Raw genomic sequence first — 19,654 nt, forward strand, 5'->3', positions numbered from 1 at the left:
CCACTTTATATATATATATATATGTATATATATATATAATTATATATTTATTTATTTATACTGTACATATATACTGTGCAGAGTTCTTAATTTGCTATTTTCGTACTTATTAATTTCCTGCTGACTACAATAAACAAGACCAGTATAAGAGTTGATAGTACTTCAACTTCAAGATAATACATTTTCCCTCAGTAATATGATCTACCAATACATGTATGTTTCAGTAGCCTATAGTTGTTTTGTTTAAGGATGTCTTAGGAGATTGGAACTTACAGAAAGAGAATTTCCTTAAAACATGTTCTGCAGAACTGGGTTAAAAAAATAGCCAGTGCTGGAAAACAGTGAATTAGAGAAATAAATAAGTCAACCACTGACTACAGCTCCTGCCCCAATCTCTCTATTTCCTCAATGAGGAAGTCAATGTCAGACTTAGTTGCTGCTGGGTTTGAGATGACCATTCGGAAGAAGTTGACTTTATCGCCCTGAGGCTGATATCCAACCATGGTAGTACCTGACTCCATCATCAGTGCTTTGATTTTCGGTGCCACCTTTATCATTTGGGGAAAAAAAAAAAAAAAAAAAAAAGAGAGAGAGAGGAGAGTAATGTAAAAATTTTATCCTTTCCTTGTGTATCACAACATTTCTTAATTTGGAAAAAATAAATGGACAGATCAGAAAGGCACTAGTTTTTATAAAAAGATCTGTAAGAGAAAAAGCTTGAAAAACTGAATATGTAGGATTGGATATTTAAAGGAAAAATTGGTAACAATAATATCCATCTTTTTGATTAATAGACTAATAGCATCCTAGAGTATTCACTATGCAATAATTATATATATTAAATGTACATGTCATTTCTCTGTGCTGAAGATTTTGTCATGAAGAAATATTTTCAGTCTTTTTATGAAAACCTACTCCAGAACCACCTTTTTGAGGGTAACGGATGTTTTCCATGAGAATATTATGTATTCTCAAAGTCATTTTCCTGGGGGGGAACAACGATGGAAATTTTTCAACAAGATCTATGTCATAAAGAATACTTTCTGTTAGCCTAAGCCATGGAAACCTTCCAGTAGTTTTGCAGTACTGTGCATTTACTGCAATCTCACTTTCTCACTTTAATTTACAAGGAATAATGTTCTGACAATCTTAATATCTTGTATTGACTGAGCCCAGTTTTGCCATTTCTTTCTCCTGCTCTACTGTCTGCCAGCCAAGGTCAGATGTCTGGCACTTTTGCTGTTTTGTAGGATGCTTTATAATGTCCTCTAACATTTAACAAGGTCAAGTCAAACATTTCATCCTTCTTCCCAGTCTTATCTATCTTCTTCTTTTCTCTCTTTTTTGGCAATTTCTTTACCTAACATGTCACTGGGTTGACCCAGGAATTTGTATTCTCTTCTGTTCTGCACCTGTGTGGTGCAGACATAAAATCCTCTATAAAACTTCCCAAGTTTGCCCATTCTTCTCCCTTCCAAAACATAAAAAAATAGCAATTCATTTTGACAACTATAAAACCATTCTTTTGTCTCCTGAATGTATTTCATTCCACTTCTGTCTGTCTAAAATGCTGCTACAAAATTAATGCATTTCACTTCCCTCAAGTCCTAAGTAACACACTACTTTTCCTGGTGGTGCCTCTACTATGCCTTCACTTCCCTCTATCATTTCTTCAAATAAACTTATCCCAAAGTCCACCAAAGAGTATTAATTTTCACTGAAATGCATTAATGCATGACTAACCAAGCACATTTAAAATCAAAATAAAGACCTGAGAAGGACTCACAGGCTTCCATGTCCTTTACCTGTCCCAGCATTTTCAAATAATTACCCTTCCATTTCTCTTGCTGATACGCTGTACATACCCTGTGTAACTTTTCTCTTCTCTCATCACAGTCTGGCATGCCCCTGAGACTCGGCGGAATATACCAAAAACATACATTTGTATGCTCTGGCTGCAAAAAGAACCAAACACATGCATCAATAAACAAAATAATACAGATCAAATAATACAGATCACACATTAAAGGCTAGTCAGTAGTGTATTTTAGCACAAACATGGAAGACAAAATACAGTATCCTAGTTCTGCATGTTAAAACAAAATAAACGGATTACAGTACTGCTGGTTGCATCTGCTATCTTAGATTCCCTATACATTGTCTCATTTACAATGTTTTAGGGTTCTAATGAAGTGCAAATGCTTTTCATCTTCATGCAGTTTTATGAGGAACTGTTTTCCAGGATCACAGCAAGGGCAACCCAATTTTCCTTTTCTTAGTAAATGGAGAGACAAAGTATATTTGTTATTCTATCAACCAAGAGCTTACGCAGTGGCACTAGCAACAGAAGATACCGAAAAAAGTAGCAGATTCTCAGTTATGTATGTTAATGTGGTATCTCAGCATGAGTAGATTGTATTAAGGTAGTCTTCATGCCCTAAACTGAGAAGTCCTCTGCAGAAGAGGAGAGGAGATAAATCTGACATTTATGATACAAAACCACATGCATTTGGCCAAAAAACTGCCCAGATGCCAATAGTCATGTAGTTCTTTAGAAAATAAGAGCAGTCTTGCATAGCTGGCTTGAAGAACTGTGAGAAGCGTGAAGACTGTTTTTGGGATTCCATACAGATTTGGCTCCTACACACAGGTTAAATGAAAGAAAACTTACCTCCCCTTCAAAAACCATCTCAAATTCTTCTCTGTTTTTTATTTTAGTGTAGAGATATTCTGCCAGCTCCAGGCATTTGTTGATCTGATTTTCAAATCCTACTGTACCCTGTTTTAAAAAGAAAATAATCATTAATTGTATGCTCATTTTTCCTCCTCTGACACAATCATCTTTTCAGATATGCTTCACTCTTAAATGTTTCCAGTCAGAAAACATTTAGCAGTACTATTTCTTGTAATTTAAAAGTAATCAACACTATAAAAGTGGCTAAATGTGGCCTAACTGTAATCACTATTTGGTTTTGGTCTTGTTTTAAAAGAATTTATTATGACAATAACAAGGGCTTTTGATATTTTAATAGATTATTTTTAGCTCTTTTTTTTCAGTTTCCAAAAATAATATAAATATTAAATCTTGGCTTCTCAGCTCTTGCTGAAAGACTGGGAACATGGAATGGGAACTCACTTGAAAGGGTCAGAGTTGGGAAGTAATTTATTTCCTCTGAACAGTCTGCTAGAAATTTGCATTTAAAAAAGTCAGCAAACAAAAGCCTGCAATATGTTTGCTAAAAGTCATTTTCCCACCTACTGATCTTTTGTCATATATCTGATTTATTTTGAAAGATCATAATCCCAGAAAAAGTAGATGCATGTTGAAAATAAATAAAATAATTTTTAAAAAGTTTTGGTTTTTTTTTTATTTTAAAGTACACTTCTGTACATGAATGACGAAGTAAGAAAGACAAGTATACTCTTAAATTATTGCATATTTGGGGCTATGTTCTTTGTACTGAATAAAATGACTGAAGGTAAAGTCACAAGATTTCTTCTGGACCTAGGCTGTATATTTCTACTATGAGGACAAGAGTATGATCACTCATGGTGGCTAATGCTGAAGGAAAAATTTCCATAGCTCCTAATATTTTGTTTTCGTAACATTTTAGTAATATAATCATGCAATCTGCTAGAAACTGGTTCTATCCAGTACCTCAGAGAACTCAAGTCCAAGAAATCTGAATCTGTCTCAAGACCAAACAGAAATCCAAAGTAACTGATTTCTGGGGAAATTTAAATTCCAGATATACAGATCAACTTAACAATTTTTATATACATTATTTTTAAAGAATCACAACCACAGATATCCTACTTCTGAATTTTAAATATGACCTACATCCATTATGGTTTCCACCGTAATTTTTTTCATTACTGTGAAGTGCTCTACTTCTTTAGTGGAGCCAGTTTAAGAGGTGAATATAACAGCAGAGATAGAATGCGCATGCTAGTTTTAACAAAATATGTTCGGCTGGTCTTTAGAAAAACATTCAGTCCGTGCTTTGATGGTGTCTGTAGTCAGCACTTGGTACTTAGAACCATAAACAACACACTTCAAAGTTGCTAGTCATGGTCTGATTCTCATGTGTCATAAGCAATTTCATGTTACTGGATTACAGTTCCAAAATGATTTATTTTGGAGGAAGAACTGAGTCTGAACTGAAATGTACTTAGCCTGGTAATCAAACCTATGCTGATTACTAAAGTAATTGTTATAAGTATTTTCTGGTGAAGTGTTGTGTTTCTGATTCTGAAGTACTTTTTAAATAAACAATGACAACTCTACAGTCTGTTTAAAAGTAACTGTATATCTAAAGTTCTTTCTTCCCTCAGTCTTCAATATTGAGGAAATCTGCATGAAAACGTCTTGTACCATCACAGGTTATCTACTATTGCTGTCTAACTCTCACTCAAAGGGAAAACTGTTTTATGATTGTACATTTTGCCATTAGATTTAATCTCAGTTCTGTAAAAAAAAAAAAAAAAAAAAAATCAAAACTGTGGACAGGCTACCCAACTGAATTCCCATTTTGTCAGCAGAAGAGCAAGATGAATAGTAATAAGATGACTGCAGATAAAGAAATAAAAATGAAATGTGTTTTCTTCACTATATGGACCCTCATCTTGTAAACAAGTAAGCTGTATGTAAGCCTGTGCTTAAATTCAGCCATCCAGACATACCACAGTAGTCCCTGGGACTGTTAAATCATTAGCTGGGCAAAGCTTCTTAAGAAAAAGGCTGTATTTTCAAAATTGCTTATAAAATCCACGCATAGAAATGTGACCCTTGTAAGTCATCAAGTCTACTCTGCTGCTACTACAAGTAATCTTTCATAAAATACATATGTAAGTTTATAGAATCACAACAAAAGACCGTTTTGGTGTCCTGCCCTCACTGGTTTTACTGCAGGACTCATCTAGTGATTTAAACCTTTCTTCTAATTTGCAGCTGAATTTATTGATGGCTAACATTGTTCTACAATTTAAATGGCTCTTGGCTGACTTAATACTCAGATACCTGTGTGTTTACAGATTGTAATTACACAAACATTTATGTTAAAAAAGTGTTCCATTACATGAGACTTATAAATTAAGTAAATCCATTTCTGATTTTTGAGCTGAACTTTTATTATTTACCTTTGCCTTCCACATCAACCAGAATTTGAAAATGTCCACATGTCGACCACACTGTATTGCCTTATCGCCAGTGTCATAGGATACATCATACTGTTTGTCTTGCTGGAAGAGATAGCCTGCACACATTTGATTGCAGCCTTGAAGTATACCCTGTAATGAAAAACATGTACTTATATGACTTATATGGCATATGTGAATATGAAACTGTATGCATTAATAGTATATTAAAAATATATTTCAAATATATACAGAAGAATTGTTCTTTAATGGGCCAAATTATAAAACGCTGAGCTTGTTTTGTAAACCTGAGCCACAAAAATGATGTCATAAGCTAAGGCGGTTCTCTTAGAAGTCCCTGAGTAGTCATATGGTTTTATACACCCACACACCCACACCTGAAAAAACGTTCTCAGATTAATTTGGATTCTTAGTTTTTGATACTAACTTTGTCCACTTTGCTTTGTAAGGCTATGTTCTTAAGACTTAAATTTTTGATGTGTTAAATTACACACTGGAATGAAGCTGAGGTCTCTCAGTGCAGCAGATAGCTACAGAAAATGAAGGGAAAAAAAGTAATTGAAGGCTTCAACTTTATATATTGTCCAGCTCTATGACACTTAACGTTAGTGATAAATGTAAGTACAAATGACCTAAACCAGACATTTTTTGCTTACAAATAAATATGGTCCACAGACCAATAGAAACCTACGGATTACTGGTAAACATCTCTGAAGGAAACACAGAGGAGCAAATTCCTGTATGTTACACAGAAGTCTTACACATGTGACATTTCCAAAATGGTTTGCATCTCCTTTAGAATTTATTAGTGGTTCTCTGAAGATGCTCCAAGACACTGGTGTATTTGATAAATACAAAAACACCTATCAAAGTTCTCATATGAAAAATAAAAAATTTTGCCAAAATCCTGCAATAGTTAGCATAATAAGCATGCATGCCACTAAATAATGGCTACTGCTTCCCTCCAATAGATGTCAAAGTGTTTTATAAATGCTGCTGTCTTCAGTTTAGAGATGGGTCACCTGGAGGAGCAATGGCAGACCTAGGACTGGAACCCACAACTCCTTCATCCCAGTTCTATCCACAGGGACCACTTCTTCAACTAACCTCTTCTAGTAGCAACTGACGTGCCAGAAATTAGTAGACAACAGAATTAGTCCTATCCACAGATGACATGACTTTTTTTTTTTTTTATCATCTAAGGAAAATACATATTGCTTAAAAGAATTAAGACACTGGTCTTGCTTTCACTGATGACAACAAAGAATCTAGAAGGAAGCCCTAAAAATATATATGGAGTTATAATAAAAGCAGCATGGTTTCTTTTCAACAGAATTGAGAAAACTTTTAAAGCACTGTGTAAGGTAAAAAAGTTGCTTTTTATTTAAGCAGTTTAGACTGTGACCAATTACTAAGGCCAAGGGTGTATGTTCAGTATATCACAGAAACAACAGAGCATATGCTCAGATGAAGTATAATAGCATGACTCTAGTGTTGTTATTAGAACATGCAAAGATTCAACAGCTAAAGAGCTGACCCATATTTTCTACAGCTTTAACAACAAAAAAAACCACAAAAAAAACCAGAAAAGATAAAACAACTTCCTAAACACAATGTAAATCCACACAACTATTCCTTCCAAAAGAAGTTTTGAAATTAAATGGATTTTGTGCTACCCTCTTAAAAAGTAGGGCTTGATATTTACTTTTTTTAAAAAAAAAAAACTGCTTAATTATTAAATATAAGGCAGACCTTCTCCCGGACAAGAATGGCAGAACATTGTAACAACACTCCCATCATCTTGTGTGGATTCCAAGTGACTGAGTTGGCTCTGCAAAAAAATTACACAGTCAGATACGTCTGGAAAACAGAAACTTAACCTGAAGCAGTCACCTTTGCTTTCTGCTTTTAGCTGGAAATGTATGGAGTTTTGACCATGATGATTTCACTATGGAGATTATTACTGTCTCAAATGTCTTCTTTCCCAGCTATACTGTCCAGGAAAGGAATTTTTTTGTGTGTTAACATTGCAATGTCAGACTTCTGATTAGTTTATGTTATTACTAATACCAGCTAACTAGTGTCAGACTACACTGGTTAGCTGATACAGTAACTTCATCCCCAGAAGACTCCACTTCTAGAAATAGCACCAATAAAACTAACAAAAACAGTTTGACAGGTTATATCAATTCAAAGTACCGATTGGGGGAGGAGGGCATCCGAGAATTAAGGGAATAATATGAATTCCAGGAGAATACGGTTATTTACTGAACAGCTGCTGAAAAAGTAGAAAGCAAAGGAAAAGACACTCCTCATGCTTATCTGCTTTTCCAGTTAGAGCCACAAGAGGCCTTTTCTGTTCTAGCTTGTCAAGCCCATGGACTGTTAAAATGCTATAAAACTTTACATCGCAATCCTACCATTCTGTATGTCAAGCTTAACACTTTCTACGTGTAAACACAGGTGGATGCACAAGATCACCTAACTTACTAGCCAAACAGATGAGATGTTCTGTATTTTTAACATACTATCCTAGACAGTTTAATGATGACGCTAAAATAAATGTGCCAGCATTAGACATCCATTGACCTCTTCACCCTAAGTAGTTAATTACCAAATGTCCCCTTGATTCACTGTGTGTTCCAGAGAAGGAAAGTGTATAATCATATTTCACAGACTATGCATGTGTTCTTACAATGCAGTTGAAAGAAAATTAAAAGGTATTTCCTCCTCTTCTACACCCTGCTCCCAGAGGACACAGACACAACCACAGTTCGTGTTTTGAGCAACACAATGACTCCCTCACCCCAGCCTGAGGACCACTAATTCCATAAAGATTCCAGATACAATTCCACCCTCTGTCTGCACTAGGTTAGACCGTAGCACCCTTCAGCCAAAAGAACAGTGCAGGCTGTGCTGTACCTGGGGAGCTCACCATCCCTCTAAAATCTCCTGCTTAGGCAGTGCAAACCAGCAGGTATATATAGCTCAGACTTTGGAGGCAATTATCTTTTAAAAATCTTCACTAATAGTTAGATGGAGTAGTCATGAAACAGGAATTTATATAATAGCTCATTTCCTTTTGAGCGTGCTATGGTTTCAGTTTAGCACATTTATTTAACTTTCAGGGTTCCAAACAAAGACAATTTCAAGTCGTTTTCACAAGGAGCATTAGGTTTATTTTAACATGATGACATCTCTCTACCCTGCACAGCCAGCCAGCCGGAGGCTATCCTACTACAGGCAATTCCAGCTCTGTACCATGGCAGCATGCCAGTCCCTACACACCAAATCTGGCCTGAGTGTTAGCAACAGACCCCAGCTGGGGCCCGCGACAGGCAATTACGCAGTAGACGTGGGCCCCATCCCATGTCTGAAGATCTGTACAGCTGACTAGAAAAGAAATAATATCACGCTTCTTAAAAAAAAAAATAATCACTGCTGTTTTCTTTATTTGCTTAAGATTACGGTCTTAATTAGCACCTCTGGGTTGACCTCAGGTCGAGAGAGGTGTGCCAAACTACTGCAACCAAATCTGTGTATTTAAGGGAAGTATTTTACAATGCTGACCTCATATTAGACATGTTGCCATAACACGAGTGAGTAGCAAATTGGACCAGGCAGAGGTTGGTATGATTCTGCTACTTCAGAGTACCCCTGCCATGCCACCCACTGCTGTCCCTGCAACAGAAGCGTCCACATGGTTTTCCTACCAGTCCTTCTGTACATTATTCTTTATCTTGTACTTGTTCTTCACTTACTGTATGAGATGCCCACCACTAGGAAAGTTTGTTTTCCCTAAGAAAGAGCATTGCTCGCTGTTCTAATTTTACACCTTTACATAGGGCCCACATTCAGCACTCAAGGAAGCAATTTGGCGCTAATTTGAGAGTACATGGGTAGAGCTTGTTGCAATTTTTTTTTGCTTCCCTGGAAGCTGATATCTGCAATGATGGCAAAGATCTTATGTTTCTGATTCTTCATTGCTTTTCTGATTTTTATTCAGATGGGCAGCCTTTTCTGATAGAGCAATTTCAGAGGAAATCTAGAGACAAACACACCCATGGGGTTTTAAACATAGCATCTTCTACGGACTACAGCCTTGTCACTGTTGGATATGGGAACAACTGTGCCAAAGACTACACGTGGGACTCCTCCTGAGTCTGAATTGTAAGGGCTGGGGGGAGAGTCACACGTTCACTCTGCTATCACTTCCAACACAAATGCTTTGCCTTTTTAAATTTGGTTCAATTATTTGTTTAATAAAGGCTGGCTTCTGTTCTCAGTGGGTGGCTTGGTAACCTGGGTTATGTGCTTGGGGGCACACACGCGCTCTTTTCTGCAGACTGCACTCTGGCCTCTGCAAGAGTTTCCTGCTTGTTTCATGTGATTCCCCCATGGCACCAACTCATAGGCCCCTTTACGCTGAGATGCAGTGAGTATCTATGACCCTTTCTGGCCTCACTGTAAGTTCCCTCAGCCTCCTGTCTGGCACTGTAGAACTGTGCCAGCTCTGTGCTATCATAGTCCTTTCCAGTCTTACAGGCACTGAAATTTGCCCCTAAAAATTGCTGCTAATTCAGTCTCTACCACGTGTTCCTCTCTTTGTTGTATACACATATATATTCATGTGCATATATACATAAAAGCAAGACAAAAGCAAGCATATATATGTATATATTATAAACCTTCATTTACAGAACACTCATTTTCAGGCAGAACATATGCTCTTTATTTTCTGGAAATAACTGCAAACGTCTTTCAGGAGAGAATCTCTACAAATTCCCACCATGTCATGGCTTCCCATCATAGGTATTCACGCTCAAATACCTTCTCTGGATTCCTCATTTCCAACTGCTATTTTCAAAGCCCTACATTTCAGAGATCGTCTAGCCCTCACACTTCATTTTTTCCTCAAATCCTTTACCCATTCCCAGACTTATGATCCCTTCAAAGCTATGCATAGAACAATATGCCCTCCATTTTGCCGAGCAATATCCTTGTCCTCCTTCAAATCTGCTGAAAACTTACCTTTCACTCAGCTGAACATCACTGCCTTCTTCTGTAGGATTGTTTCAGTCTTCCTAGTGTGAACCTTTCCTGTCTGTCTTCCTTTTGTTTAATTTAGTGTTTAAACTCCTTATTGCAGCAAATTCATCTTTTCATGAATTTGTGAAGTGTCATGTACCTTATGAAAGTACTTAAATAACAGTATTACAAATAAGCAGCATGTAGTACCTTTCTATTCCATTCAGTTTATGACGATGCTTTCGGGACATTAAGAGTCCACCTCCCCAGGCAGCCTGGAAGAGACAGAAAAAAGAGAAGACTCATTGTTTTGGAAAAGCCTAACATACTTTAATTTACTCAGGATCTAGTAATAAATATTTTAATTCAAGACAAAACATGTGTAAACAAAAATCCTCTTTTGCCTGAATAATAGCACTTCATTTAGTTACTTACATCTACATGGAGCCAGAGGTTATATTTTTCACATATATCTGCAATCTCCTGTATTGGATCAAAGGCTCCATATACTGTTGTGCCTGCAGTTGCATTTACAAAAAGAGGAATGTATCCCTACAATAAAAATAAAAATATTAAATACAAAACCCAACTTCTTTCAGGAAAAAAAAAACAAAGTTAAAATCATTTTAGAAATGTTGGTATCCCATTTTCCAGCCTAAAAATGTTTTTCTTTCCATGTGAAAGGTACATATAAACAACAGTAGAAACTAACAAATTGTATATATAGTAAGAACAAACTCTTATTGTATTGTAACTTCACAAAATTAACTAGTCAGAAGGTAAAGAATATTATTTTGTCTAATCTCTTTCATTGAGGAGATTCAAACATTCTAGTAGAAGACTAGCAATAGTCAAGTAAAGTTGAGACTTTTACAGCAGTATAAAGGAAAATTAATTAAATGTGATTTGTAAGTTGTGATTTGAAGGCTTGAAGTTGTTCCTTTAGTCTTTATCTACTAATAAACAGAACAAAGCAGAACAAAGCAATCCAAAACAAAAGCAATAAATGTGGAACGATCAGATCAAAGTGAGACAACTTTGAATTACATTAAATAAGTATGAACTGCAATTTCATAGAGTGCCCAAATGTAAAGAAGTTAAGAAATAAAAAAATAATAATATTGATTGCTCTAACTTTGGTAGTTTTATACAAAATTAATGGATTTTTCATTGCATTGATTCAAGAAATAACAATGAATGCCTCAAAAAATTAAACTTACTGGCTATATTTACTAACCCTGCAGCCTCACACTTGAAATCTATGGGAATTTTTAGGACTTCAATAGAATTTTTGATGGTTTTGGCTAAAGTTTAAAGTTTGGATAAAAGTAGGTTTAGTTTCATGTTTTCATACTTTTTTTCCATATATTTCCAAACAGAAAGTTATTTTTAAAACCCATAACATAGAGATCATAGAATCATAGAATGCTTTGGGATGCAAGGGACCTTTAAAGGTCTTCTAGTCCATCCCCCCTGCAATCTTCAACCAGATCAGGTTGCTCAGAGCCCCATCCAGCCTGTCCTTGAATGTTTCCAAGGATGGGGCATCTACCACCTCTCTGGGCAACCTGTTCCAGTGTTTCACCACCCTCATCATGAAAAATTTTTTCCAGAGGTGGTTCAAGAGCTAAAAATACTTTGTTTTTAAACAGTAAACGGAAACCTTAGCAAGATATATAGATAATTCCCTAAACAATACAGGAATGTATAATTAAGCAGCTGAAAATAATTATTATAACATTTATATCATTATAATGTTCTCTTTTAATGTTAACCCTCAGCCTTCAAAGGAAGAGGTAATTTTACTAAGCCAAGCATTTAAGCACTAATTTTTAAAAACACAAACCTTTTGTTTTGCTTCCAAAATTTTTGCCTCCAAATCAGCTGGTATTATTTTGCCTCTGTAATTATTGTAGAAACAGAAAGACAAAGAAAATTAAAGAGTGCATATGGAAATACTAGCTCCAGTTGAATTAATTTAATAGGATTTTCTCAACAGGCCATTAGCAACTTGACACACTGTACCGAACCAGTCCTTAAGCACAATACAACAAATTTAACAGATGAACACATTTAATATATCAAAACCTTAGCATTCATCCTACCTTTCGTTACATTTTATCAAAATCACATTGTCTGTTCCAAATCCAAGTGCAGCTCCAGCTTTCTTTATTGAGTAGTGACTCTGCAGCAAAACATATGCACATTTAATGGAGTGGTTGTTTAATGATGAAGCATCTCCACAACATACATCAATACATTAAGAATTAGCAGCGTATTAAGCTCACGTGTTCCGAGGTAAAGAGAACCAGTTTAGGGACTGCAGCCATGCCTTTGGTTTTGACTTCAGGGAAATACTTGTAGCGTGCAGCCATTATGCTGTACATGTTGGAGATAGCTCCTCCTGTGAATGAATAAATGAATGAATAATAAAATAGTGACAATGAGAAAAAATGCATATTAGACTAAAGACATACAAGTCTCATTTGCATTATGCAGTGAAAGTGGCAGTGAACTATGAAAAAATAAATCTCTGAAATGCATGGTCATCTGTGTAAACAGCACAGGGACAGAGCCTCTAGAAAGTCATACTGATAGTTAGAATTCCCTATCCATCATCTCTTTCAGTTGCTAACATTCTGAAACATGTTCCTAAAAAGCTCAGCTTTCATCGCACTACTTTTGCATGACAACTTCTTGTTAGCAAGAATAACAGGAACTTATCAAATTGTCTAAGACTAAGAAATGTCACATACTGGATGGATTTATCCCATTTCACTGTAGATATAGAAGTAGATGCCTAAAAGGTAGATTTCTACAGCTGAGCTAGTTATTCTAATCTTCCTTGTAGTAAGTTAAGGGTAAGAGGCACATTGCAGGCTATGATCTCATCTATTTTGACACTTACTTTTGAAGAATGTGAATTCAGGGAAAGCACCTATTTCTCTTGGTTTACTGCTAAAAACAGCCCAGGACAATTAACTCAGTTCTACGGTGCAAACCTCAAGATTTAGTAATTTGAATCTCATCCATAAAACCTAGGATAACTTGTTCCTCTAATATTTCTTCATTAACAAGAACACTGAGGAAGATCTGTATTTTTCTAGCAGATGGGACTGGAGACCAAGCAAGTGTGCATTCCTGGATTTTATGTGGGCTGTTCCAAAAGGAGGTAGAATTGTCCTTCATCCTCTGAAACAGGGTAGTGTCCCCCCACACCAAACCCAGAAATCTGGAGTTCTGCTGGGCACCCATGTTGTCCACACATGGGCCCAGAACCTCCACATGTTTTACCAGTCGTTTCTGTCACTGCTGACTGCCTTTAAACCACCTTCATGGGAAGACACTTTGTCTTGGTCTTCATACTGGAATCATACTTGTGAATCCAGTCAGATTATGTTCCAAGTAATATGTCCCAGAAAGTGACAGGCAGTCACAGTCTTTTTCTGACTGTGAGCCCAAATCCTCACTGACCATCAAAGAAGTCAGTACATGATTCTCAAGAGCTACTGGTCAGCAGGAATTGTGGTTGCTCAGCACCTCCAGAAATTAAGCACAAAAAAAGGGTGTTTAAATGCCTAACTATATACCAGAGCTTGTAGTCAGGTTTTAAAATGTTGACCAGTCATGATACATAGCCATACTCAAAGATAATTTTTTTCCCCCCAACTTTTTTGTGGGATGTTTAAACAAAGCATTCCTACTTCTAAATATCTGACGTGTTGTTTTGTGTTGCAGATATTGTGGGCATTCAGACACAGCTTATGCTTATTTTAACTTTTGAAGTTTTAGTCAAACCACCAACAAAGAGAGGAAAAACTCACCAGGTGAGAATATCCCATCGCCATCTTTATTTGACCATCCAATAATCTCTCTCATCTTTCGAAGCGTTATTTGTTCCATGAGGACAAAAACAGGGGCAATTTCATAGGTAAACCTGCATGGATAAAGCAAAAAAAACCCCAAACAAATAAACAAAATCCAATACAGATTCTAAAAACACACAAGAAATTCCCAGTCTATGATTCTTTGTGAAAATGCTTAAGATTCTTAAAAGTTTTCCTATAAATTGCGGTTCTGATATTGCAACTTTTACCCAAGCAAAAATCCTCAGGAAGACCATACTGGAAATACTGGTCAATAAAAACTGTAGTATTAACCTTTTTTCAACTTTCTATATAACCAACATAAGAGCTAATCCTCACCATCATAGCGCTGCTGACTGCTGTACAAGATTGTGCTGTAAAACATTTGTTTCCCAACATGCCAATTCCACACTTGTGGAATAACATATTGCCAAATCCTTATGAAAACAGTGAACTTCACTGAGCTAAACACAACCATAATTAGAAGTATTGAGCCAGGGCTTCAAAGTCTAAATACAATTAATTATGTGGATTTATTCTGTTGATGATCTCCAAGGACAACTTATTTCTACAATACCATGCGATCAATAACTGTCAAGAGTAATTATAAATGATGATTTTCTAATTACCAATTACCAAAAACAAGTCAACAGTCAACTATTGTATCCACTTAATGAGGACAGAAAACATTGCATAGTCTGGTATGCCCTGATGTCACAGACAGATATGTGGATGGAAAGTGACAGCCATACAACCATTTTTGGTGATCAAGGTACATGGATAAATTGCTACTGCTATAAACAAACTCTGCTTGCTGTGTATGCCAAAAAAAAAAAAAAAAAAAGTAAAAAAGGCAGGGAAGGGGGGGGAAGCAGAGAGAAACTAAACAATCAACCTGTGATTTCCAAAGGAATCTATAAGAATATGACACCCTGACACTTTGGATCTGACTGATGTCTTCCATATGAATAATTTCGCCAAAACACATGTGTTGCCTAATACTAAAATGACACTTTGAGAAAGGTTCGGCAAACTTTAAGGAGCCATGTGTTATGAAGAAGGGAACGTGTGTCTGAAAAGCTTGTCTTTTATTTACAGCTAGACTGGTTAGTTAAAATATTAATTTTTTCTTCAATCCTTATGTGTCGTTAGTCCATCAGAGAGACACCACCACTATTTTTAAAACATTCCTTTAAGATTAAACAGCATTCGTAATTTGTTTAATTGTTGTAATTGCTATTTTCAGAGGCCAAAATACTGCTTATTTTGCTTTTATTATCATTAGAACTGTCAGCGACACAGTTGAACACTGATCTGAAGTTTGGGTGCTGCCAATATCTGCAGAGACACAAAATTAATAAACCAGTTGGTGTCTGCTAATAGTGAGGGGGGTTTGGTTTTGTTTTTAAGCACTGCAAGTCTAGGATATATTCCAATCTTTATTTAGGCAGAATGTCCAACTGAAGTCAACAGGAACTCAGCGGTGTATAGATCACTGTAGCCTAACACAAGATTTTTTTCCACCAGTTTAAACACGTTTTGATTTTTGTCCTGAGACCTTACACGCTGATCCCTACATACTTCCCAGAAGACTTAAAGGCTTGTATGAAAAATATATAATGTTAAGCAAGTTTTTTGTATATAAAATATCAAGTGTTCACAAGGGGAATTTTGAATATACCCAAGTAAAATAGCGCTTATTTATTTTATTATGTAATTATTTTCTGATTCTCCAAAGACTGACAAAGAAATAAAAGACGACTGCAGATGATTATAAATGATACGGCCAATGCAGCTATATTGGATGATGGCTATGATTCTAAAAATCACATCTTGCTAAAGTTCACTCCAACTTATTTGTTTTAAACTTAAATGATTTTGAAAAAATCAGTTAAATGCAGATGTGTTTGGCTTGGAAGGAACTGTCCAACTTCAGAACCAATCTCCTGACAGAAAATGCTGATTAGATTTTTCATACAGTTACAACCTTTACAGGTATTTCTATGAATTAACTAAAACATGACTGTTTTAGTTAACATTAGTTTAGTTAACATTAATTAACTAAAACAGTCACTAAAACATTCCTTTCTAACAGACTAAATGAATGGGTTCTTTCGTAGAGGCCAGTGCTCTCACCTAAAGGCCAACTCATTTTATCAGGCCAGATCATTCTAGCTACCTGTTCTCCTGTCTGCCAGTGTGTAAAAAACATTCTGAGAATAAACTTAAAGCATTTTACATAATTTTTCTATGTTGCATTTTCATAAGCATAAATGCATAATACTGAAAATACCAATGTAATTCTCTCCTCTTGGCTAACAGTAGGCATAAAGACAACTTCCAGATAATATTATTGCTTTCTAACCTTAGCTGGCTGCTGCATGGTGAGTGAGTGCCCTGCACTACAGATCCCTAGAGCTGGATGAATAACGGCAACTTCTGAAATTTCCACTCTGAAGGTCTTATGATTAGTGATTGAGCTATGAATAGCACATTGATACATTATTTCCAAGTCAATGTGGGAAGCTTATTATGTTTAATTTGATATATTATCTTCACAGTGACATTTAAGTAACGTTTCCTAATGACAATTTAAAATTTTAAGAGAGTACAGATGTTTTGATTACTCAAAACTCATTTGAAAAAGAAAACACATTTTTAAATTGTTCACAAATATTTTAAGTATTGTTTATAGGTGAAAAAGAAAAAATGGCAAATGGAAAACATTCCCTACCATAATGCAGTGTTACTGTCGCTTGTGTGTTACATGCTTGTGTAGTCGAAATAGGTTAGAACAGTTTCTAGGTAAAGGTCAGAACCTGCTCTTCTATGCTGGAACACTGCTCAAAACAAATAATATGTTCCCCAGAGCTCACAGAGACGATTTGGCTATTTTTAATAACCTTCTCTGTCAGTTCTTCGAATCATATTTTACAAACATCTTACTTTAACCTTACTTGCAATTACTGTGTCATTTGAAAGCATATCATGTTGACCTTGATTTGCTGAAAAAAAGAGCAATGTATTATTTTGCATTTGCTAAACCTCCTACAAGCAAATAGATACTCAATTTTCGTGCTTGCAGAGAAGTATTTTCAAGATATGTTCTTGTTTAAAGTATAAAGGGATCAGAAACAAGCTTTACAGAACTAGCTATTCAACAATTTACTTTTAAAGCCAAACCAAAGAAAAAGCAACCTCATTTTAAAAAAAAGTTACTCTTTCAGAAGTGAATAAGTGAGTGCGATGTTCTTAATGATGATGACAATATTTCATAATACTATCACAGTCTGCCACAGAGCTGAATTCTATTATGTCCTATCAGATTTGTGCAATTTCACTGATTACAAAAGGATAACTAAGCTAGGGTAACTAAGTTAGTCAAAGGAAAAGGGGCTTGCAAAAAGTGACACTCTCTGAAGTATGTTTTTGTCACAGAAGAACAATACTTAAGCAAAGTTTTCTTTTAGAAATGTAATCAGATGTTTTTGCTTTTAATTATGGTGCCAAAAAAAAAAAAAAAAAGGCACTTTAAAGCACTTTGCAATACTTGTTTTATGATTGAAATATATGTTGCTGGGTTTTCCTCCCAATCAGCTTTTAAATCTGAATGTCTTATACCAATTTTTAGAAAACAGATAACTAATTGAGAACTCGATTATTACAAAGAGCAGGCTGGTTTTGGCTGGAGCACCTTATGTATTTTTCTTTATTGCTAATGTCACAAAACAGGCACAGCTCGTAATCTACATAGAGCTGCTAGTAATCAGCTATACTTAATGAACCATATACTCATGGATAGGCCAGTGAAAATATTGTTCATTTTCCAATCTGCAGGTACATTTCCTGCGCTCTGCCAATTAGCAACAAACTACCCAAAACAGAGGTAGCTTTAAAGTTAAAACACATCCAGTAAAACAGAGCAGACTGTTACCTGCCAAGTATTTGGACTCCCATCGCATTTTTGAGCATATACGAATCAATATATAAATAAAAACTGACCAGAATGTTTTTTTGTTTGGTGGGCTTTTTTCATTAATTACACTCTTTGTTGCAAAAATTCAGTATAATACCTTACATTTACACCTAGTTTTCATTAATTTTGAGGCCAAGAAAAATTAGGAAAAGTTCCCTCATCGATATGTTCTAGATGTACAATTTTACTTTTTTATACTTCCATTTATTTATTTACACACAACTTTAATAAACCTGAGACTGAGTACTTCCTTCATTATCATTAGATTAATTTTCAATGTTACATTTTTAACCATTTTGAAGCCACCCAGGAGCCACTTCTTTATCACCACATGAACAGGCGAAGGTGGTGCCCCAAGTCAACAGGAGAAGACAATAAACTTTTATGTATTTTGTATTCTAGTGTTAATATATGGATAGCTGCAGAGTCACTCAATCTAGAGACAAAGCTTAAAAAAAAATATCGGGAAAAGATAAAAAAGACTGGTCCAAGAGAAGAAAAATCATTTCATGTTATTGTATTAGAATCATCGTGTTTTACTTACCATGTGCTCTGGGATATTTGCATTTCTGTTTATCAGAAATGCAAAACTGTTCAGCTTTATGTAACTATTTTCACTGTATTACTGACACATTAAGAAAAATATGGACGCTTTTATGGAAGACGCAGCAATCGTCATTTAAAGAAGAAAATTATACACGCCTGTGACAACGCATGTCTACCATGATAGATGGCAGCCCCTCAGAGCACCAGTCACAGGCGCTGACGAGAAGACACTGCTTACATGTTTGTATTAGCAGTCGACGTCAGCCACTCCCCAGCCAAGCCAATGATGTCCAGGCCTGTCGACAGCTGATTGAAAAAGCGAGGGTGACCTGGAAAGAGAATTGCGAGCAACTCAGACCAAGGCCGGCGCCCTGCCCCGGGTTTCGGGCTCCGGCCGCCCCGCTCTCCCGCCCCGGCCACCGCCCCGCTCTCCCGGCGGGGAGACGTCAACCGACACTCGGGATGTCTTGGTACAAACTTGGAAACCCCTTCGGAGGGAGCTCCTGTATGGAATCATTACCCCCCCCTCTCCGGGCCCCCCCCTCTCCGGGGCCCCCCACCTCTCCGGGGCCCCCCCCGCCGTGCTGCGACCCCGGGGGCGGGCGGCACTCGGCGGTAACAACCTGCAGGTACCGGGGCCGTTTGCATTTGAATGGAGGCAGAGAGGAAGGCTCGCCCGCTTGTAAGGAGGCTGTAGGGGTAGGGGAGGGGTGCGAGGAGGCGGCCGCGTTTCGGGGGGTGCCGGCGGGGAGCGTCCCGGTGCGGCCGGACCTGCCGGAGCGGGGGGCGGAGAGCCCCCCAGGAGCCCCGCGGCGCAGGCGGTTCCCCCGCACGGTTTAAAAGCTAGGATTCACCTCAGAAACAAAGGCTTTGCTGTCAAACCGAAGTCAATCGCATTCCTGTATTTCAGCCAAAGTTGCTTGAACAACTTTTATAAGCAATAAGCCCGACTGTTGGGGATCTGCTTTTCTAGCGTGAAGAGATGAAATTCCTCACAAGCGATGACGGGCTCTGAGGGGAGGGGGAAGGTGTCGATTTAGCCCCTATCTCCGCTCTCCCGGGAAAGGACACGCAGATCGCA

The 19,654-nt window shown here is 36.9% G+C and overlaps 1 protein-coding gene across 1 annotated transcript in view; it reads right to left on the reverse strand.

Annotated features, from left to right (window-relative positions):
- Positions 1–374: 374 nt before the first annotated feature.
- Positions 375–19,654, reverse strand: part of GAD1 (glutamate decarboxylase 1) — a gene marked incomplete at both ends in the record, with an annotated part of 28,738 nt that continues 9,458 nt past the window's right edge. The window contains 12 exons of the mRNA XM_082314463.1: positions 375–548; positions 1,866–1,955; positions 2,672–2,779; positions 5,140–5,289; positions 6,910–6,988; positions 10,396–10,460; positions 10,621–10,737; positions 12,032–12,086; positions 12,291–12,370; positions 12,474–12,589; positions 14,010–14,122; positions 18,812–18,902. Coding sequence (XP_082170589.1) covers positions 375–548; positions 1,866–1,955; positions 2,672–2,779; positions 5,140–5,289; positions 6,910–6,988; positions 10,396–10,460; positions 10,621–10,737; positions 12,032–12,086; positions 12,291–12,370; positions 12,474–12,589; positions 14,010–14,122; positions 18,812–18,902 — 1,238 coding nt within the window. The remainder of the gene's footprint in view (positions 549–1,865; positions 1,956–2,671; positions 2,780–5,139; positions 5,290–6,909; positions 6,989–10,395; positions 10,461–10,620; positions 10,738–12,031; positions 12,087–12,290; positions 12,371–12,473; positions 12,590–14,009; positions 14,123–18,811; positions 18,903–19,654) is intronic.

This window comes from Platalea leucorodia (genome assembly GCF_965183815.1).
Source record: "Platalea leucorodia genome assembly, chromosome: 5".
NCBI lineage: Eukaryota > Metazoa > Chordata > Aves > Pelecaniformes > Threskiornithidae > Platalea > Platalea leucorodia.